Genomic DNA, 23,702 nt, shown 5'->3' on the forward strand with positions numbered 1-23,702 from the left:
CTGCCACCACACCAAAATGCCCAACTTCATAAATCTGAAGTCACTGAGAAAGCCTATTTGGAAGAATAAATCATCTAAGCTATACATTTAATAGTTTAAATCAGACTTTTCAAGGAAAAAAAAAGATGAAGGATTGTACCATCTGAATAGCAAGCAGTGTTAGAAGGTCTGCTTTAATAATAGTTAAGTCATTTGTGATTAGTATGTTGAGAGCTATAAACAAGTGTTTCTCAAATGCTCAGAAATAGTTGGTTAACTTTCAAGAGGATATCTGGATATATCAGATACTGTTTTTTGTCAGCATCCCCATTTAATAGATGAGGAAACTAAGACAGAATTTGCCCCAGATCACAGAGCGCATAAGGAGCAGAATTAAGCCTGGCATCCAAACAGATTGATTCCAGTGAGTTGCCTTAACCACTATGCTGTATAGTATCTGTCTTTTTAAACAACGGTTATAATTGGGTGGCACCATTAAGGCTCATTTTTACTTTCTTCTCTGTATCTTTCAAGAAGAAAAGTATGACAATAATAAAGCAGTTTCCATTTTGTAAAAAACACAACCATTTTTCCCCTAAGTGGTTTAAGAAGTTCCCCTGTAGTCTTGCTTATATTATTTAAATGCTGTGTAAGTCCTTTCCTTCAAAGATCACTATGAAGATGGAAATTCCTTACCCAAAACACAGGAAATATGAAATAGTTTTGTTCAGATTAGGAAGATATTGTCGGCCTTACCTAATTGCTGCCAAGAAGGCTGTTGAAAGGCTGGCTGTGTGTGGGCAAGGGACAGCTCCTCTGGGGCTCTACCCCTCACTGTGACGATGCAATGAAATAATGCTTATAAAGAGCTTAGAACCAGGCCTCCTAAATGTTAATTATCCTCATCATTACTGTTGTTAAAACAGCTACCTCCACATTCCTTCCCTCCGATGATACACACTCAGCCCATTTTAATGTTTTCCAAACTAGCCTAACTTGTCATTAATACCTACAGTTACTACTGTACTGTCCCCCCCTCCCAGAGCTGTTATCACATGGGTAGGGGCAATTTAGAGCTAAGGGACTTCTTAAAATCAATAGTTGTTATATTTAGTTCAATTCAGATTGGTATTTTCACCTTGTTTTTCTTCATTTAGTCTTAGTGATATTGAAACAACAACAACTACTACATAACCTACATTTTTCAAGGCCCGGAAGAATTTTGAATTTACCCAGATTTGGGGTCCTTCATTCTCTTCATGAGTTATAAAGGAATACATGCTCTTCACAGAGTGCCCAGGCCGGGAAGTGAAGTACCTCATTATAGATTAAGTTTCCACAAAAAACAATCTCTTGCTGCCAGAGCCCAAATGCTGGCTCCTGACAACCACAACAGAAGAAAGAGTTTACTGTTGTGGCTTTCGAAACACAAAAAACAGATCACAAAAAAGAAACACAGATTGTAGCTGCAGTTATCAGGAGCTACATACTAGAAAGATCTTGTTTCAACCAATTTGCAGATTACCTGAAAAGATAAACTGTGTGAGTTTGTTTTAAACTGTTGGGAGGCCACCAAATTCAAGCAGACAAAGGATTCCAGCCAAGGGTGAAGGAACAAAACTGGTGTGAAATCACAAGGCCTTGCACCATCTTTGTTTGAAAAAGTGGGATTCAACTGTCCAATACCCAAATCATCTTACATATCAAACAAATAAACCACCTGAGAGCCAAGAGCAACACAAAAGAGTGAGCTTATCTTTTTAGACCAGGATTCTCAAGTGATATTCTTCCATGTCTTCTTCCAGCAGCCTCAGTCCTTCTGACTTTCTGTTGCCTCAATTCCCATTCTTACTGACCCAATTGCTCTCTTCTGGTCATGTAAACACAAAGATCCCTGGCTGCGGTCTCTGGAGGGCTAGGCTCCACAGGGATACATAAATGAAGAAAGGATCAGTCCATACCTTAAGGATCTTAGGAGTTCTGATGTCTGCAACAATTACTGTGCCATCTGTGTTCTTCTGCTTGGGCTACTATGACAAAATACCATAGACAGGGTGGCTTAAATAACAGAAATGTATTCTCTCACAGTTCTAGAAGCTGGGAAGTCCAAGATCAAGGTGCTGGCAAATTTGGTTTCTGGTGAGAGCTCTCATGTCTCTTCTTACAAGGACACTAATCCTATTAGACCAGGGCCCCACCCTTATGACATCATTTAACCTTAATACATGGGGAAATCTGCTATAACAGGCATGTTTAGAGAGGGAAGGCTTTAGAAAGAGTGAGGATTTGTCAGGTGGGAGGGGAAATAACATGTGAGACAGAACAATGATGAGTAAAGACGTGGAGGCATGAAACTGAAAAGCGTGAAGAAAGATGAGGTTGGAAAAGCCAGTCAGAATCAGGAAGTAACCCATCTACTTCCCATTTCTTGCATTCTTCCAGTTTGGGCTCTAATCCACGCTATTCCCATGCTAAAGTTATATACCTCCATCCACCCTTTCAGGTCTAAGCAAAGGTCTAGGTGAACCCCTGCCAGCATGGGTGAGAAAGGAAGGGCAGAGTGGAGAAAGATCTGCAGAAAGGCAGCTAGATCAAGTGCATTCAAGTCCTCAAGGGTCAGTGCTGTTCTCCACATGGTGGCCAGTTATTTTATTAAACAAAGGCTAACTACTGTTCCTTCACTCAAAACTCTCCAATGGCTTCTTACCTCACTCAAAGTAAAAGCCATGGTCCTTACCAGGAATCTTTCAATCTCAGGAATTTTACACTTGCTGTTCTCTGGAAGGTCCCTTCCCCAGGTAATGGCATGGCTCCGTCCCTCCCTCACTTTAGGCTCTCATCAATGACTCTCCTCCAGCCCTCTGTATCTAAGATTTTAACCCTCACCCTAGACATTTCACATACCACTTTCCTGTTTCATTTTTTTCCTCTCAAGCACTAAGATTCTTTATATTTTGTTATCACTGTCTTTCCCACTAGACTGCAATGTACACTGCATGAGGGCAAGGACTTTTATCTCTTTTGTCCAATACTGTATCATCAGCATCTTGAACAGTGCATAGCACACAGTATATAAGGTGCTCAATCTCTCTGTGCTGAATGAATGAGAAGAGGACAGGAGCCTCGCAGTTCTAAGCACTGGAGTTCCTCTGGCACTTTGGAACCAGGCAGAGAAATAAATGCAGAGTTATCTAAAAAGTGAAGTAAAATGGAGGTGAAGATAGCTCTGTGGAAAAAGATTCCCTAGTATTTATCACAGCCCGAGTAAGTATGGAGAAGATTTAAAACAACATGTAACAAACATCCCTGACTGTAAGGAGTGAACGTCTAAAAAAGGACTCAAAACCAACCCATGAAATAATCAGAGGACAAGCAAGAAGTTAATACTGAAAATTTCACCACAAAATAACAAAATCTCCCCTTTTCTGAATGTTGATTATATGCCAGGCCAAGCACCTTATACACATAATATCAGTCAATCCTCACAGCCCTAATAAAGTGGGTATTATCAGTAGCTGCATTTTACAGAGGAAGCACAGAGCTCAGAGGTGCGAAGCAGTTTAACTAAGAAAAGTAGAAGAGCTGGGATTTTGAACTGAGTGTAACTGGTTCCAAAGTCCATGCTTGACCCGTCTGGCTATCAGGACCTCTGAAATTCAACAAGGGGAGTGCGTCAACGGGCTACTCTCCCTGGAGGGGGAGGACTGGGCTGGATGTTGAAGGCGAGGTGCCTCTACATGGGGTAAGGGAACAAAGTCCAGTGGACAGCAGGGCTTGGCAACTGAACGAGTGCTCCAGCAAGCTGAGAGGCCCAACAAGAGTGGAAGATGCACCTTAGTGCCAATGATAAGAGCAGCAGCAACAAATGCTAATTGATCACTTACAAACTGCCAGGTACTGTACTATCTTTGTCCTCATTTTATAGTCCAGGAAACTGAGTCACAGAGAGGTTAAACACTTGTTCACAAACAGCAGAATGGAGATTTAAATCCAGGCAGTTCGGCTTCAGGTTCATCCTGTACAGATTGGTCAGCAGCAAGAAAAAAGGGGGGAAAAGGCCACCCAAAACATACACAACGTGTACTGCACGTGCACACAGTTCCCACGGGCACACGGCAGAAGTTCTCACTTGGCTTCTCCGTGGCCTGTCCCCCAGTAACTAATAACAGTTGCACTCTGTCCTCTCCCCACCTCCACTCTCTGCCATTTAATCATTGGCCCTGAAGTGCTTGTTGCTAGGCTGTCTCCCAAAGGCCTCTGATTTAATGGCAAGCGTTTCTCCCCAAAGATGCTACCCTCAATTAGTGGTGAAATTTAAATCTGCCATGCAGAAAGCACTCTGATCATTTACCCAGGCAAATGAGCTCAATCAGGAGGAAGGTCACAGCTCCAAGCATTCTGTCAAAGATCATTTTTATAGAGGGCTTCCATTTGGCACAGAGGAGCCGTGGGCCACCCCTGACCTGAGAACAAAGCAGACAAGCTGATCTCCAGCCACAGCTGTAGGGCTCCATGCTCACCCTCAGAGACAGTAGGGTAACAGCCTAGCTTCCAGACTGCCTCACCCTTCCTCCCCTTACAAACTGCCCACAGGGCTGAACCTTTCATTTTAGAATCTCACTGGTAGGTGTCAATAAGCACACCTACTTATCTCTGCTACAAATGGATAAACCTTAATCAGGGAGCAATGCCCTATGATGGACCATCAAGTAAAAGCCACAGGGTTATCAAGATCTGTGCTAACCACAGTCTCAACTCAAAACCACAGGGAGAGCCCCAGCATAGAAAAGGGCTGCACCACTACACAAGGTATTGGAAGAATTCAAGATCCTCCCAGCCAGGCACATTTTGCAAATGGGAATGATCTAGCTGCCAGAAGAATGTGTAACACAGCTTTGTGCACCCACATACACCCTTGCCAGAACGCCCCTTACCCCTTAAAAGACAGGAAACACAAAGCCATAAATAAGTAGCACAGAGATTCCCCTTACTGCTTTAGCCTCAGCCTCATAGATTTACTACCCCTTCAGGGACTGAAATTGCTTCAAGACATCTTTTAAACCAACATCTTCAACATGCTAAAATTAATTATTGAAAACTACCTTACTCCTGGCTCCTGGGTATATATTCGAAGTATGTGAGTGCATATATATGTACCAAAATTCACGTACAAAAATGTTCAGCAGCACTATACCTAACAGCTCAAAACTGGAAAGTGCCCAAATATCCATGAAGAGTAGAATGAATAAATAAACTATAGACTGTTCATATGATGAAACAGTATACAGCAATGAGAATTAATGATTCATACAACCATGAGTAAATTTACGGATTCAACCACAGAAGAATCTCACAGACATAATGTTGAGTGAAAAAAGCTAGATCAAAACTATGCATTTGGTATGACTCCCTTATTAAAGTACAAAAGCAGGCAAAATTATTCTATAACTGTTAGAAGCCAGGGTAGTAGTTATCTCTGGTAAGTTTCAGAGGGGGCTAGTCATCTTCTGTTTCCTCTGGGTACTGGTTACACAGGTTGTGTTCGGTTTGTGGCTATTCACACTGAGCTGTACTTATGATGGGTGCACTTTTCTTAATGGATACTACACTTCAATGAGAAGTTTTAAGAAACTGCCTACAGACATTGTCTAGTCTCATCTATTACTACTTGGGGGAAGTGTCCTGTTTGGATTTCCACAACCACAGCAAGTCAGTATAACAGGAGCTACCAAAATGATGGCCAACATCAACTGAAGTGATTACTATGTACCAGTCATTATGCTAAGAACATTGAAAACAGGAGTTCATTTAATTGTAAAAAATTCCCTTTGAAAGAGCTATTATTTTTATTCCCAGTTTGAAGGAACAGGAAAATGAGGCTTAGACAGTTTAAGGCCAAATACCATGTGGGAAAGTCAAGAACACCAGAGGTGATTCAAAAGCTCATGGACTTAACACTTGGCTATTCGAATGGGAAAGGGGTCATGTTACAAATGCAAAAGTTGCATTAGGCTCCCAAATTTTCTTTTTCATGACAATAACCTTTTTTACTGAGTCAAGGCCAGCTGTCTTGCAAAATATATCACATTCTGGATTTGTCTGATTGTTTCCTCATGATAAGGTTAGGATGAAATATTTTTGGCAAGAAGGCAGCACAGTGTTAGGCTAAACTGCTACTGAGGATCTGATCACTTTGTTAAAGTGGTAACTCCCATCTCTCTCCATTCTAAAGGTACATTTCCCCTTTGCAGTTAGTAATTAGTATGCTGAGTGGTATTCTGAGACCATGCAAACACCAAGTTTCTTCAATACTTTGCCCCAGTGATTTAAAAAAAAAAATCAACCATTGAGGCATAATTTATATACAATAAACTGTATCCATTAAAAGTATACAATTTGATAATTCTGAAATACATACATGAGTAAAATCATCACCAAATCAAGATATGGAATACATCCATCACCCCCCAGTTTTCCCATGCCCTTTTGCAATCAATTCTTTTTGCCATTCCTAGCTCCTAGGCAACCACTGATCTGTCTCCTGTCATTAAAGATTAGTCTGCATTTTCCAGAGCCATATGTAATTGGAATCATAATTTGTAGTCTTTTGTGTCTGCCTTCTGTCACTCTCAGCATATAATGATTTTGAGATCTGACAATGTTGCTACGTGTAGCAGTAACTCATTCCTTTTGGCCTGTGAGTAGTATTCTAGTGGATAAATGGACCAGTTAGTTTGTTTATGCACCTCAACAGCAGCGGTGTGGCGAGGGTTTTAACTGTTCCGTATCATTACTTGGTCTTTCCTGTTGGTTGCTTTAGTCTCCAGTGATTTTAAAATCCAACAATGTTCCTTGTCTGAATTAATTATTCATTCGTGTGATTATGTCTCTCTCTCTTACCCCTGGACATCATAAGGCAACATTAGTTCAACATGATGCCAAACACTAATTAATATATTAATAAATTAATTCAATAAATATCTGTTGAATGAATGGAATCTGCCATCCATCTACCCCCTCCAATCAAAAGATGGTACGCTAAGTATTTTTAGATCTACTAACAGCTTATCAGGAAATTCCTGGCTTTCTACCCACTTGGTGCAGTATCTGGATTCTCCTACTCAACTAGAGATGAGAGGTCAAGCTTGAATGACCCAATTCTGCTGCCCATCAAGGAGTGTCCCTGGAAAGCAGACAGAAAAAACCCCTCTTGCATTACACAGCCTGCAAAGTGTAGGCACTAAAACCCCAACACAGGGTTGTGTGGCTCAATTCCAGGCCTTCCAGCAAAGGGCTTTCGGAAACAAATGTGAATTTCAACCATAATATTGTGCCCAGGTGGGTGCTGCCTTGAAAGGCAGAGTCCTGGTTCTGTTACCAGATTTTGGGGTAGGATTCCCCTCAGAGAGCAAGAGGAGAGAAAATAAATGCTGCCACCTTCTCTCTAGCCAGGTTACACTTTATTGACACCGAGGCCCTCCCTACAGGGATAAAAGACTGCGATATACCCTGACCCCCTCCCAAGGGCCACCTTCCCACCAAGTCTGGATTCTTACAGCAACAAAACAACCTCCTGTGAAATGAGATCACATACGCCAAGTACCCAGTACAATGCCTGGATCATAGCAAGCACTCAATAAATGTGTCAAGAATAGAAAATGGGGAGAGTTAACGTGACGGCAGACCATCTTTGGCATTATTATTTTAAATAGCTTCAGGCTTTCTTGACTACAGGGAGTTTTTCATTTCACGGAGACTAACAGAAATTAAGATGCATTAACAAAACCATAGCCTACCAGTTATTTATACAGTATGGTCTGAATACATTATGATTCAAGGCGCAAAAGAGAGGCTTTCTATCCAAGTGAAACTATTTCTCCCTGGAAACAGTTCTTTTTCTCAGCCCTCTGCAGCATTTGCTAGAGGTGCTAGGGATTGGTCACCTCTCAGTAAGCAAAGCAATTAAGAAAAGGACTACTAGATGTCAAATAATTTTTGCACTGTCACCTGCCCCCTCCCGCAGCCAAAAGAAAAAAGTTAACAAATCACATAAAAAGGGAACAAGGAGATTTGGCCTCACACATTATTCAAAGAAATCATTCCTAGAGAATGCTACTTTTAGTTAAATGACTGACAAGTGAGGCTTCAGGCCTGGGGAATACATGCAGCAGAGCCCAGATGAGCAGGGTACTAGGCATTCAGCCTCCAGGATACTAGACCTTTTGGGATGGGCAGGAGTGACACCTGACGCTCCCTCAGGAGGTTTCTATGTGGTAGGACATGGATATTTCTCCCTAAGTGCGGGAAGGAAACCTTGACTCAAAACTGGCCCAGAGACCCCAGATTTAAAAACTTAGTTTTGTGACCACAGTGAGGTGTAAAGATAGCATACTTATTCTGAGAAATTACTCTCAGGAGGATTGTGAGTAGGCTTTAAAAGTAAGTCTTCACCCCAATTCCAGTGAGATAAACTCTGTCCAGAAGTGAATATTCCTACTTCCTGCCATGCATCAGACATCTCAGATTAGCTTGGCCAATGTTCTCTCTCACTGAGGAGTCCTGCTGCTACAGAGGGGCAGCAGTGACTCCACTGCCCCAACAAATTTTCCATTTGGATGAAAAATGGAAGAAAAAGCTTTCTAGCCAGAAATGTGAAGTCAGTCTGACCCCCTGAGTCAGTGCCCACCCCCTTCCCCACCATGGGGACCCCAGAGCAGCTGCAGTAGTTACATGCCCTTTTCCAGCCCTCCCATGTAACCGGAGCTGAGACAGTGAACAATCTAATATCCTATTAGCACAGCAAGCAGAGAGGTTGTCCCTGGGCCTGGACTGGGCTAAAAGCATCTGTAAATCAATCTGAAAGCTGTTCTACCTACTGGTTATTTCTTGAACACATTCCAATTTTAGACAATATTAAACAAGGATAAACGAACGGTCAGAAAGCTCAGGAAAAGACAGGTGCAAACCGGAACCAACCTCCACCCACAATGTTATGAGCTAACCTACGAATATGGGGGAGGATCTCCAACAGGGTCCTGGTAATAGCAGGAGCAGCACGTTTTGAGGCAAGTAGGCAGCGATCCTTCCTCTGTGATTCATGTTTAGGAGGAGTTGGCAATTTACTCACAAAACATGGGGCTGGACCTGGGAGTCACAGGAACCTGCCATGGGCCACCTCTGGAATGCGGAGTTGGCTGCCAACAAAGCTTCTCTCCCTGCACTCCCAGAGACTCCCTCTGAACCCAACTTTGCCACCTTCTTCTTAGATCAAAGGTTAAAATGCAGTTGGCCTGGAGATGAAATTTTAAAAGACAATGCCCAAGATACAACAGTATTAAATTAAAACAAAAAAACAAGCTGGAGAACAGCAGGTACACTACTTCATGTTTTTAAACATTTTGGGGAGCAGTATTAGCAGAAAACACAGCCCAACTATTAATGCTGATTACTTCTGGAGATCTGGGATTATAAAGGACTTTCACTATGTTACACAGTTATATACATACCTATATAACATCTATCTATGTTTATAATGATTACATTTTTTACAGTAAGCAAATACATTACTCTTGTAATAAAAAATATTTTTAAGGTGAAGGGATAGTTCAAGTTATGCCAATTCATAACGGTCATGCCATTTCCTCTCCACCACAAGGTTTTGGTTTTGTTTGGCTTCTATTGTGACACTGGCTGTGACATGGCAGGTGGGTAGCAACACAGGCCCTGAGGCACGAAAGGCCTCACCATAGCCGGCAGGAGATTGAACTCCCAAGCACTTCCCTTGAAAGTGATGACGCAATATTTTATTTGCCTGGATGAGGACAGTACCAAGGTGCGTAAGATGGGACACAAAAACAGGGACACAATGACTTTTGACTTTGAACTGCACGGGGCAGGGCAGTCTTGGCAAACAAGTTTCGTTTGGAATATCACCTCCAATCGTGATTGCCTGGACTACCATGAGGAAACTTGTACCACGAGCAAGAGAGGGAGAGCTGGGATGCGGTGGTCAGATGTCAGCACAGGCTTTCCTTAAGAAAAATGTAAGTATAAATCAGTTAGAACTGGGGAAAAAAATCCCTAATCCATACATCATCCAATCAATCATTCACCAAAATCTTACAGAGTCCCTATGCCCAATTCACAGATGTGCTCTGTCCAGGGAAGGAGGAAGCAGTCTTGTTGCTCCGTCCGTCCACCATGTCTTCAGTCCCAGCCCTTGTCTCAGACTAGAGCCATGTGATGAAGTGGCCACGAGTGGCATCAGAAGGGGGCTGAGGACAACGGAGGTGTACAGACAGCACACCACACAATGCGACATTCTACAAGACAGCTGTCTAGGCTCTTTAAAAAAAAGTCATGAAAAAAAAGAGAAAAGGGCAGGGAGAACTGTTCTGGACTGAAAGGAACTAAGGAGGCTATAACTAAATGCACTGTGAATACTGATTGACTCCTAGAACAAAATGCTCAGCTATCAGATACAGTTCTAAGTGAACTGAGTAAATTTAAACATAAACTGTATACGAAATACTACTGAATTAATGCTAATATTCTTAAAAGTGATAATGTTCTTGCAGTGATGGAGGAGACAATTCTTAAGCTTAGAGACATATGCTGAGATTTTCAGGAGTGACGTGACATGGTGTCTGCAGCTCATTTTCAAATGGTTTAACAACAATAAATATTATGGGGAGAAAGGGCAAAATGTTAACCACTGGTGAGTACTGGGTAATTATTGTACTACTCTTTTCAATAGGTTTTACCACTTTCAAATTTAAAAGTTAAGGATAATTGACATTTAACAGTAGTCTGATAGGCCACAGGAAGGACGACCAAGTGTATTACGAGGGAAGCTAACAGCGACAAGCAGCACGCACCGTCCGTGTGCCAGGTGCCATGCTCTGCATCCAAAAGGCAAGTCCCCTGAACCCTGGCGGCGGCATGAGGAGGCAGGTCCTGTCATCACCCTCAGTTTACAGATGAGCAAATGGCAGAACAGAGATTCCAAACGTGATCTAACTGCAGATCTGAAGCTCTACATCACTCTTCCCAAATGCCTCTTCTACTGAATCTGTTTTAAGTACACTAGGAGAAAATGCTACATGGGCCCAAGAACAGGGAAATGTTTAAAACACGTGTGTTACAGCCATGTAAAAGAACACTGTACAGCAATTCAAAGTTGTATTTTCACAGAGTATTTAATGACAGGGGAACATGCTCACAGAACAGTATTGGTTTAAAAAGCAATGGTTGTCAAAAAATGGTCCTCCAACATAACTCTTCGTTACTGAATTCTTTCTTCCACAGGAAAACAGGAGTAGGTAAGCCGGTAAACTTAGGGCTCTTTAGTCTTACCTGAGCTATGTTCAAAATTTTTTGAGAACTATCATACCACATACTCTGAATTATGTAAAAGTAAAAACCTATACAAATGCAGAGAACTAAGATAAGACTACAAGAAAATAGTGGAACATCAATGAATCTTTAAATTCTTTTTCACAGTTTTTGCCTTTTGTTGAATTTCTACAATGAACATGCTTTAATTTTTAAAGAGGAAAAAAGTTTGCCCTCAACACACACACTAAACTCACATTTAATATTTTTCCTGAAATTCTATAAAAGTACAAACTAATGCCAATGAGGGGATGTATATGACCAAAATTTAAAAGAAAAAAGAAAGACGAGGAGAACAATGGAATTAAGGTACTCCAGGATGAAAACCAATCATTCTACCCACAATTAACGTATATCATGTGTCAGGCTCTCCAAGACGAGAAGAGAGAATCCTATTCTCAAGAAGTTGAAACGTGCTGAGAACTACCAGGGAGGTCACATTTGACGTGCTACTGGGGGTGGGGGAATCTTGAAGAACGAGGACAAGTTCCAGAGGCAAGCAGGAATGTGGGACACGTTTCAAACCACATGAAGGGTGTATGCAAAGCAGAGTAACACAAAGAAATTCTGCTTGGGCCATATCTTCTAATACATTGTGTGTATTCTTGTAAAACAATTTTAAAATTAATGCCTACGGTAGTATAAAACAGAAAGAAGGAGCGGGACAGAGGGAGGGAAAGAGGAAAGGACGGAGGCAGGAGAGCAGGCAGACCCCACGGCACAACAGGACTGCAGTACTGCGTATGGAAAGGAGTCAAGAGAGTGCCAGCAACTGCTAGGCAATGAGGAACCAAGAATAGGTTTATATAGAGGAACTGTCACATAATCAGGATGGACTGAGAAGGAGGGTGACGGTGAGACGGGAAATGAAGTGGCGGGGACAGAGCCAAGAAGACGACAAGGGAGAAGCGACACATTTGGGAACTGATTAGGTGAGTCAGAGAGGACTCTGAAGCTCCAAGCTTTTTGGTGACAGGGTGAGCAGTGGCGCAATCTAATAGAGCTTTAAGAGAAGCAGCAGCCCAGTGGTGGCTGTGGTGGACTAGGGGCAGGGCTGAAGAGGTAGAAGAGCAGAGAGAGGTATAGTTTTGTCACTGGATGTTAAACAAGTTAATCACAGTGGAAGAGTCAGAGAAGCAAGTGCATATGGTAGGTCAAGACCACTGATGTGCTCAGCTTGTGGACACTGTGGATAAATCAGGCATCCGGTGCTACCACAGGTGAGCCAGACAAGGAGCCCATTCACAAAAGGATCCCCCTGAAAAGGGAAAGCTCTCCCTGACAGAATTCTAACTAATAAATGATTAAAAAAAAACAAAAACAAAACTAGGGCATTGGAAAAACTAAGGTGACCATTGACTGAGGCAAGAATCATCAATAGATGCTAAAGCTAGTGGGTGAAAATATTACAAGAAACCAGATACTTGCAAGTCTCAAAGCATCTCCCTACAAAATGCTTACTTATACAAAGGGGGATAAGAGTAGCTTTATAGTGGAGAAGCTTGGCAGGCACCACCACCTTAATCAAGGGATCAAAGAGAACATCTCCAGGGATGGGACAAATCGACAACACATGCCACCTGGTATGATGCACTGAGAAGGACACAGCCTTGTTTCCCAGCTATGTCTGCTGGAGGTGTAAACGTGAACCTAACCATAGGGAAACATCAAAAACAAGAAACAAAACCCTCAAGTTCAGGAACCTCCTACAAGATAACTGATCTGTATTCTTTAAAACTATCAAGGCCATGAAAAACAGATAAATTGAACTGTTCTAGATTAAAAGAGACTAAAGAGACTTGATAATTAAACGTAACACATGGTCTGAGATTAGGTCCAGGACCAAAATATTTTTTGTCTTTTGCTGTTAAAGGATGTTACTGTGACAACTGATGATATGAAAACATCTACAGATTAGATAGGTTAATACTGGGTTAATCGTAACGTCTTAATTTTGATAAAAGCATGGTGGTTATATAAAGAGAATGTTTTGAGGAAATGCCCACTGAAGTGTTTAGAAGGTGCATCATATCTGTAACTTTCAAACATTTAAGAAAAAAGATACAAATATATATAGAGAAAGAATGGTACAGGGAATGTGGTAAAATGTTAACATTTAGGGAACCTGAGAACTGTCATAACTCTCAATTTGTTACAACTTAAAATTTTGGTATCTTTTCCATAAATATGAAATCATTTCAAAATAACAAGTTAAGGAAAAAAGGCTTCCATGCCAACCCTCGCCTCCCCAAATGATATAAAACTACCTCTCCAAAGTGTTGGTCAGCAAGGAGAGGCCTGAATCACTTAAACTTGCTTCCTGTATATTTTCTCCTTGACCAAGGGAGAGATGCCAGGAAGAAACTAATATAAAACCAATGTCAAGAAGATGGACACTGACAAAAGGTTTTGGGTACATAAAGGACTAAACAAAGCTACCAGTCTGCTATGATTATGCAAAGTGCTTACTGTGATTCGACCCTGCTGTACTGCAGAGAAAACCGTGAAAATAAGTCCAGTCTTTAGAGAGCTTCAATTTGAAACCTATTTTCCCAGATTTGACACATCCTAAGAAAACACTATCATCACTTAGCTTACTATGATGCTGCTGAAATTATCAGCAGAGCTTGGTAGCTGTCCACAGCATGCAATACTTATATCATTACAGGTGATACTGAAATTAAAAACACATAGGGAGCCTATAACTTGGTTTCAAATTAGTGTAAGTCTATATTCTTGAGTTCAACTATTAATGCTCAAGAATCCACATAACCATGTGCCCACTGAACCACCTTCTCAAAGCTCATCAGCTCTGAAAGCAACCAGGAGAAAATCAAGGAAAACAATGACATGAAGCGGGAAGCTCCAGGGGTTTCAAAAGAAATGCCAAGGGAACACACTATCGGAGCTTTAAATGAACAGAATAAATATTTTCAACACAATCCAAGAACAATGCAGAAAGTTTTAAGACAGTCGGCCTTTGTGATAACACCAAGTCGTCAGTGGGAACTGAAATGCAGCTGCTTGACTAGAAGATATCTAAGCATCCTAGCTGGATTTTTACCTCAGGAAAAAATTCTATCAGTGTATGAATTTCAGGCACCTGATCGATGGCCAAGGGTTGTTAACAATCACAACTACGCATTCCTTTTATTAAGCCAAAATGTATTATTACCATTTGTGTCCACTATGGTGCTGAAGTCACTGACAAATAAAACCCTTTCTCTGCTGAGACTTCTGTAGGGGACAAACAGGTTGCATGCCACGGCAAGGAACTGGGGTAGCACTGAGAAGGTACCGTAAGCAGCCATAACTGCATTCCTGAGACCAAGACTGCTCCCACACACTTGAAGGCCTAACATATCCTGCACGACAAACCTCAAAACTACACGAAGGTGGAGGATCCACAAGTCTGACAGCTGTCGGGATTGCTCAGCTTCTTCTGAGAAAGCATCTCACAGAAAATGAGAAATGATTCCAGAATCTCCAGATGGCTTAGCCCTCTAGAATGCATCCTATAGACAGTGAAAGCTGTGATCTGCTCTGAGGTAACACTCACCTATGGCTTCAATGTACTCGATACATCTCTCAATGAAAACAGGAATCGGCTTCTCTGGAGTTACGACGGTTGTTAAGGGCACCCCAAAGTAGTTACTCTCCCAGGTTGCCTTCGTGATGGATGGCCGGGGTTTGGGCTTTGGTTTCTGTTCAGGAAAAGGAAAAGAAAGCACAAAAACAAAGTGAGTCTTAATTTACAACTCAAACATCAGTAAGGCTTCCAGAGGGGAACTCACAGTGGTGTGGAAACTGCTAGAAAGATTCCAAGCAGGATAGAGGCCCGTTTACTCATCTCATTAATTTCGTATTTTCTAGATTCCAAGTATCACACAAGCTGCTGGCAAGTTGCCACAGAGTCACACCTTGAGCAAGAAACTGCACTATCAGAACAAAGGTGTTTATAAGAAACAGGCCATGTTTATTTAGTAACCACGAGATGACCGCCCAACATCCTTTATCAGAGGTGCAATGGAGTAAACAGGAAGTTTTCCAAACATCCCATACAGATAATGCTCCAAGAAGCTAAACTCTTTAAAAAAGATTAAAAATGGAATTAAAAACTAATAATTTCCTCCTCCAGAAAAAGAGAAAGGGCATGCATTCTGCTGAAAGCCCCAAGAATTTTCTTTGATACATCAGCCTGGGGTTAATTCCCAATGGCTTCTGCATTAGAAAAGGTTAAAATCAACTAATCAAACATGACAAATAAGATACTTCTTTGGCTTTTCCTCCCCAGCAGTCACCCTCCTCGTGCAGTAGGAAGAGCAGAAGCAGCAGCAACTACATGAGAGCTTACTATGTACTAAGCAAGTCCCAGATATTATTTTCTTTTAAACTCTACAACATTCCATTTTACCAAGGAAAAACCTCTCACATGCCTAAATGATCCAACTAGTAGTGACAGTGCTGGGATTCAAGCCCAGGAAGGTCCGTCTCCAGAGCCCATGCTCATAAACATTATTGAGATATTCTGCTCCAAAATTATTCAGTCCTATTATTTTGAAGATCACGAGGAAAAAAAATGCTCTAGACAAATGGTAAATTTTCTAAAGCCACAGAAATACACCTGAAATTTTGACCTTTTGTTAAAATATATACAAGAGAAGGTAACAAAATAGGATCAAGGTAATTGGACCCAGATGTATTTCCAGCAATTCTGTTTCATTTCCAAGTTAATGAGATCAATTTACAAGGGCAGGTTTAGTTATGAATATGCCCAACCTATAAACTTAAAAGGATTTAGGGACCTTTGCATAACGTCCACTAAAGGGGACGGCTAGCTCGCTTCTAGATCAGGGTCAACCATTCCTTTTCCTTATCCCGCTTACCCTCATTCCTTTTGGTACCTCTTTATATGGAACAAATCACTTCCTGTTTAGTCTGAGATTCACTGAGGACTTCCTGTGCACACAAGTGGCAAAAAAAAACCCAGCCGAGAATAAAATGAATAAAATGTACATGAAAGAAGGAACAAGGCCATTTCTGGGCTGCTGGCTGCCATTACCTGAAATGACAACCCAGAGGCAAAGGCGATCCAGTCCTCACACAGCCTGCTCACTGATCTGGGGTAGAAGACTGTAATGCAGTGTTAATGGATCCTGGGTCCCAGAGAAGAACAGGCACTCCATAAAGCCTGCCCTGCCCTGGCCCTGTCACTGCCATATGGCCACTCCTGCTCAAACCAGTGACACAGCCTCTCAGGCTGCAGGGAGTGGCTGCTGCTCTCTCCCCTTACAGACTGCCTGAAGCAAACAGGCCCTGACTTCAGACTTTTTATCAAAGGAGCAAATTAACGATTTATAATTTATCTTTACATGAAATAATTTAGCTAATCTAGACTATCTACCTAGCATCTTCCGGTTACATGAAGTACAACATAAAGAATTTAAGCTCTGAAATCTAACAGGGCTTGAATCCTGACTGACAAGTGACTTTGGTCAAGTAACTCAGCATCCTGGGGACAGTTCATGCCTCATAAGGTGGTCGTGAGGGTGAAATGATATGACCTACTGGAAGTGGCCCAGTGCCTAGCGTACAGTAGTGGCCCAATGTGAGCTGTCACTAAAGGAAAGAGAGAGGCTGAGTGTTTTCTACTGTTACACGGTGTAGCACCCGGATAACAGTGAGTCAAGCAACGCTCTCCTTTAGAAATGCCATTCCATTTAAACAATTAGCTGTAGAATATGAGTACACAAGGAAGACCATCTGGATTTAAGCGCCACTCTTTTGGTCAACCCCAACAGGCAGAATTTGCCTGTCAAAACTAACATAACAATAGCATTGTCCTTCAACAAAACTTTGAGGCTTCCAAATAAAAAGTGGAACTTTAAGAGAGCTGCAAGGAAGCTATTTCTAATCACTACAATGTCTTCTGACTACAGTTCTAGTAAATAGATAATAAATTTTTAATTGTGTATTTCCTCCACCCTCTCAACACTAGAACAAGACGATGAGGTGTGTTCTAACAATCTAATAAGTTAGAAAATTTAGCCTCCATCAATTGAATACTATGTACCAGACCCTTGCTTAAATTCTTTATATGTATTATTTTATTCCAGATTCATGGGGTGGGGTATGGGTGTTAAAACCTCATTTTACAGATGAAGCAGCTGAGTCATAGAAAAATCCAGTTACTTGCCAAAGTCAGTTCTGACTACAAAACCTGCACTCTTAACCACTATGGTTCACTGCCTTCTGAAAGTTCCCGGGATATGCATAATGAATAAATGGGTCATTAAATAAACGATTAATAGTACACTGACAATCTGAAGAACTTCTAAAGGTAATAAAGACTCACACAAAATACCAGGGATCTTTAAGTTGGAAACAAAAGGAGAGAATGGGGCACTACGACAGCTATTTCAAATAGCTACAGGACTATCTCATGGAAAGAGAGATTATTTTATACAGTCATGATGGGAGAGATAAGAGAAAGACAAAGAGGCAATTTTGGCCACATAAATTAAAAACAAACAAACAAACAAAAAACACCCCAGCTGTTAAAAAAGGAAAGGACTGCTCTGTAAGTATTCAAAGCAGAGGCTGCAACCTACCTGGCATACTCACTGTCAAGGAGACTGCCATTAGATGAAAGGCTAAATTAGAGAAATGCTCTTATCCCTCTCACCTCAAAGAGACTAATAAGATCTAACCTAGTTCAGCACTTCAACTTACAAAACAGAGCGTAAACGCTGGCAACAGCATCAACTCCCCTTGTTGAATGACATTGATACTCATTCTCATTCTCTGTCTCTCTCTCCAAGATTTAAACAAACTCTGCTTTATAGAATGTCAAAATACTTCCTTGAAATAACTGAAGGCTCTCTAGGGTGTCACAAAATCAGGCAGGGATTCTTGCACAACTAATTCTAAACCTTCCTAGGAAGGAAATCAGACTTTGTGGTGCATGCCAAGAGTTGAGCCAGATTGTTGATATAACAAGCAACACCGCAGGCATCTGAAGGGTTACTGGGCACATGTCAAGATGGAAATGCCATTCTTCTGAGTGGCCTGCCAGATGTCTCGGTCCCAGGTCAGATTCATGTCACTCATTAGGGAGTAGGGGGAGCACTCTCAGCAGCAGGGCCTTAGAGAGAAGAAAATAATACCATCCCAACATCCATCTTCTTTTAGGGGCACTCATTAGCAGGCTGAACTGAAAAAAGCATTCAGCCAGGGGAAACCAAGCCCTGAGAACAATCTACACCTCTGCGCCTTTAAGTTTAGAGCCTGACTGAGTCAAAAACAGATTAATTAGGAATGACCATGTGCTAGACACTGTGCTAGGTGCTCTGCACAGTTATCTGAAACCTCACAATCACCCTTCAAAGTAAGGGTTATTAACCCCATTTTACAGAACAGAAAAACAGAAGCTTAAGCACTGAGAGAGCTGATCTATGAACATCAACGCTCCATGTTCTTTCCCCTACATGAACCATCTCCATGATGAAATGCTATCAATATAAACAAAGCACTGGACCAACTCAAATCATTTTCACCTTGTCCTTTTAGATAGATATTTTTTGAATGAATAACATAGTCCATTGTTCTTTATTTCACAGTTTCCTTAAAAACACGCCTGATTCTTAGTCTTGATACTAACCAGGTGGCAAAGGAAACAAAGAAATGAACCAATAGTTTATGCCAGTGTCGCACTGCCGAGAAATGGTGATTGGAATTTGCCTCTGGCCTCTTGGTTTTTCTGAAACAAGAAAAGAACATAATGGGGAAATTCCTGACTTTGCAGAGTAGGAAGATGTCTGTCACCTACCTATCAGATGGTAAGCCCACTCCACAGCTCCTCCAAGTCCACGGGGGCAAGAAGATTAGATGCCAGCCAAAGAACAAGAAACAGCCAAAGAAGGAGCCCCAAAGAGAAGGGCTCCTTCTATCCGCCTGTAAGAGACTAGGTTCCAGAGCCCAATGTGCAATTGACACTCAATAAATCTCTTGAACAAAAACAGTTTCCAACAATACACAAGGGCGATGTATCTTTATATTTTTATAAGTTTAAATGAGATGAGGACTACCTCTGTGGGTACAGAGTATTTTTTTTTCTTCTTCTAACATTGTGTTGCTCTTACTAGGATGTGAGGAGGTGAGGTTCAGAACATCTTATTCATATCGACAGTACTGTATCAGACGCCCTTTTAAAAAAACAGATGAGGTAATCAATTCCCTGTATCACTGTGCACACTGTAAAAGAGACAGTCATCGACATTCACATTTGACCATTTTCCTACTGGGCTAAGTTCCTCAAGTGCAGGCATCTATGCAGTCTTCCTTTTTAATGAGTTTTACCCAAGGTCTAACAAACTAGCAGCACAGCTAATACTAGGACCAAAGTCATCTCTTGTCCTCAATGAACTTACAATCTAACTGGTAAGACAAGATATATATCTATGCACAGCAAGCAAAGGTGATCTAGAGATAGATAAATAACAACTGAGCCACAAAGGAAAAAAATGAGTCTTTCACGGCTCCAGTGGAGAGGTCAGCCACCCTTTCTAAACAAAGAATATTCTATCTTCTACAGAAATAGCACTTAGAGCTATTTAGTGATCCTAAACTGTCAATTTCAAATATTCTCTCCTTCTCCATAAATATCCTTATTCAAGTCAAATTACTTATCTAGATTTTAGGATCACAAAACATGGTCACTGGAGTTATACTACTGAGCACAGCCTTTTAGATGCTTGGTAACATACCTAATAAGTAAAAAACAGAATCCAGTCTGGTTTTTTTAAAGGAGGAATGCCATGTACAGAACGTAGTCTGGAACAGGGGCAGTGTCCTCTGAATGGGGTAACTCCTTCTCTTGAGAGTGAAACTGACATAAGCAAAGCCTTAGAGGGTCACTCACGTGGTTTGCCAAGTTGTGTACTGGTACACTCTAGACTAACTGTAACAGGAAGGAATCTTAGAAAAACCCAAAGATTCCATAAACTACATTACTATAGGTTTCCCCCAGAGTGTTTTCCTGTATTCTATATTCAACATTATAGCTTTCTGGCGATGATCCTCTCTCATTTCCAACACAGCTTCAAAAGGACCTTTCAATTAAGCTACTTGCTGGTGCCCCAGATGTATTCTTGGCTGACTGGTGCTCTTCCTTCTGGCTATGAAAAAAAAAATCAAAGCCCAAGTTTAAAAGAAAACCTGAGGGTGTATCTGTTCTTACTGGTAAAGTCTATTATGAAAGTACAAATGCTTATTTAGCCTGTCTCCTTCAAGCTGGCAGTTTTTACTATGACCTGGTCACTCATCAAGTTAGAGCATCTTTATATAGGGATGGAACAGGAAGTAGCACGAAGTTTCGGCCTTCCTAGCATCCTTAACTCTCTTGCATGATGGGAAAAGAAAGAAAGGCCAGTCATCCCCTCACAGGCCCCAAACAAATTGAGACCACAGCTTTTTGCTCTAGAAAGGCATGAATCTAGGTCAATCCCTGTTGCTTCCTCAGACTGAATGGCCAAGGCAATCGATGGGCTCAGCGGGGGGGTGGGGGGGGAGCTGGGGGGTCCACTAGTTCCAGGAAATATTTATTAACAGTCCTGCCTGATTCGACACTCACTAAATCTGGACTGTGGGCCAGAGCTGTGGGCCAGTTTTTCTGCTTGCCTCCTCTCAAATACTGGATAAAAAGTATTCAGAAGGCCTCTCTCTATGGAAGTAGAGGTGATTCCTGAATGAGCTGAAATAATCTGAGTCCCTACAAAGATTTCAGTCCACTAGGTGGTAGAGAACAAGTTGGCTCAGTGAAGATCAGAGCAATTCTCTGTTCTTTGAAAAATCGATTTGGGTTGCCTATTGTAAATTTTTTTTTTTTTAAAGAACAGGTGTGCTGTAAGCTAAGGCAGATAGTTAAAGATAGCCTGTTTTTGTCACCAAAAACAAACTACAGCAGTTCTTTGGGCTTAAAATAAACTGAGAAATGAGTGACACCAGTTCAAAACAATTTCTCAAAGTTCCAGTTGCTATTTCAGTGTCTCCATGGCTTTTTTGTCCTCTACTCAAGTAGACACAGAAGCTAGAAACAAACAGCACCATGCTGTTCTTAGGGGGTAGTGTGGGGAAATCGATGTTTTTAGACAATAACCAAAGTCCTTTGTTCAAAATGAGCAAACTGACAGGACTGACTGAGTGGTCCAAATACGTGCCTGGCTGTTGAGTATTACCATCTTTCTTGGAGACTGGACTCTAGAAACCCAATGGAAGTGGAAGTTGGAAGACTGGGACTCCAAAATCTCAACTCCTCCATTTAGGAACAACAGTAACTTGGGCAAGATGTTTCATCTCACCAAGCCTCTCAGTCTCCTCATCTCTAAGACCAGGATTTTAAAAAATCACTCCATTAAGACTGATAAGAAAAATAGATGAAAAATTGATGTGAAAATGCCTGGTATTGTACCTGGCAAACAGTAAGTATTCAGCAAGTGTAGGGAAGTACAAAACCCTTCAGATGGACTCCACAGCCCTGTTACTCGGCCCGGTTCTCCCTCACTCTCTGCAGCAGCCACCCTAGGTCTCTTGCAAGTCTTTGAACATGCTGTGCCTTTTCTGCTCCAAGTTCCATACCGTTTTCTCAAAAGCTCACCCCACGAAGCCTCCATTTTCACTGACTTTGCCCGCTTCATACTTTAAGTTTCAGCCTTATATATCATTTCCTCGGGGAGCTTTCCTGGGTATCCTGGTTGAGGGTAGAACTCCTTGCAATAGGACTCCTTAGTACCCTGTACCTCCACTTCAGTAACATTCAAAATGCACGCAAGTACAAGTATAAACTCTTATCATTCCTGTGACTGCAAACTAGATGAACACAAACACCACCACACGTATGGTAGGTACTTCAGCACAATGCCATGCATACAAGCAATGTCCATGCAGTGAGCTGAATGTTTCCTTCCTAAAAGAACAAATGAACATGTACTTTGGAACAAAAGCATGTCTTTAAAAAGATAGAATTCTTTTGGGAATCAAAAAACCCAAGGTCAAGTCAGCACCCCAACCCATTTCTAACACCAACGTATTTATTTGGCCTTACAGCTCATTGAGTAGGGCTAGCCTTTTCTGAAGCACACACTGAGAGTCTTTCCTGAGCAGGTTACAAGGTTACAAAGAGCTCATATTTCATACCATTCAGCCTGTCTGTCAAAATGCAACATCCCTCCCTGGGGAGTGAGCAGTCCAATTCCCCAGCTGTTTTTTTTTTCACACTAGAAACTAACTCCGTTCTAGGCCTCACAAAATGAGAGCTGTGTCCACACAAAGCCACAACAACCAGCCAATTCACTGAATCCAATGAAATAAGCCAATTCACTGGGGGGGGGGGGGACAAACTGTCAAACTGGTTACTTGGTGCCTTATAGACCAAACAATGCGTGATTGAATTGGTTTGCTTTTCAATAGGTTGTCTTGTCATGTGGTAGCTACAGTGAGTGAAAGATTTTCTTTATCATTGTTTTGTCTTTTTTTTTTAAACACAAAAATAAGAGCACATCAGATAGAAGGGTAAACAGCCAATAATGTCTTCTCTTTAAATCCGTGGTCAAGCACACTAAATTTGGCAATTTGAGCTTGCCCAAGGGGCACACTTTGTGGAGCAAGGCACCCCAGGCCTGTTTTTTGGCTTTAAAATAAGACCCTGCTGGTCCTGATCGCATCTCTGCAAACGCATGGCACTGGGAAACAGAGACCACGTGCAGCGACAACTCTTTACAAAGCATCTATTCATGGACCCCACTGAAGTGCAATCGTAGGTTTTCAATTTCATTCAGCAAGTGCGGAAGGCTCCCACTATGAGGGTGGGTTGCTAAACGGTTCAGCTGGGAAAAGGACCCAGAATGAGAGTCAGCTTTACAGTTTGCACTTTCACTAGCAGAAATGAAAGTGATTCCCTCACTCCAACTCCAATTTTACAGTAAGGAGCCAATCTAGCTAATTAGCTAAGGGCACTGAGCAATTTCTTTCTCCACATCACATATGTACCCCCCCCAGCATAGCTTGTTGTTGTTGTTGTTGTTAGGGCTGTTTCTAGCATGAGGGCTGAGAAAGCAACTAAGTAATAACAGACAGGGTTAAAATCTATAAAAAAGGGAGGGACAATGTTGGTGCCTCAAGCCCTCAGCTAGACCAGACCAGTTTTCTCCTTTCCTTGAATACAACATGCATATTTTCACCTTCAAGCCTTTCCTTACCCACCTCCTTCTATTCATTCTTCAAGGTCAAGTTAAATAATAATAACTAATGTTTATCTAGCATGTAGTATGCTC

General features: G+C 41.6%; 1 protein-coding gene across 2 annotated transcripts in view; it reads right to left on the reverse strand.

Annotated features, from left to right (window-relative positions):
* Positions 1-23,702, reverse strand: part of ARHGAP35 (Rho GTPase activating protein 35) — a 109,598-nt gene that overhangs the window by 42,265 nt on the left and 43,631 nt on the right. Inside the window, exons 3-4 of one of the 2 annotated variants that reach the window (XM_074369363.1) lie at positions 14,933-15,077; positions 1-10,010 (exon numbers count right to left, since the gene is read on the reverse strand). The exon at positions 1-10,010 is cut by the window's left edge and continues 24,276 nt beyond it. In XM_074369363.1, the coding sequence (XP_074225464.1) occupies positions 9,934-10,010; positions 14,933-15,077 (222 nt within the window). In that variant the 3' untranslated portion in view covers positions 1-9,933. The remainder of the gene's footprint in view (positions 10,011-14,932; positions 15,078-23,702) is intronic. The other variant, XM_074369362.1, reaches the window with a different exon arrangement.

The sequence above is a fragment of the Camelus bactrianus genome, chromosome 9, assembly GCF_048773025.1.
Source record: "Camelus bactrianus isolate YW-2024 breed Bactrian camel chromosome 9, ASM4877302v1, whole genome shotgun sequence".
Taxonomy (NCBI): Eukaryota; Metazoa; Chordata; class Mammalia; order Artiodactyla; family Camelidae; genus Camelus; species Camelus bactrianus.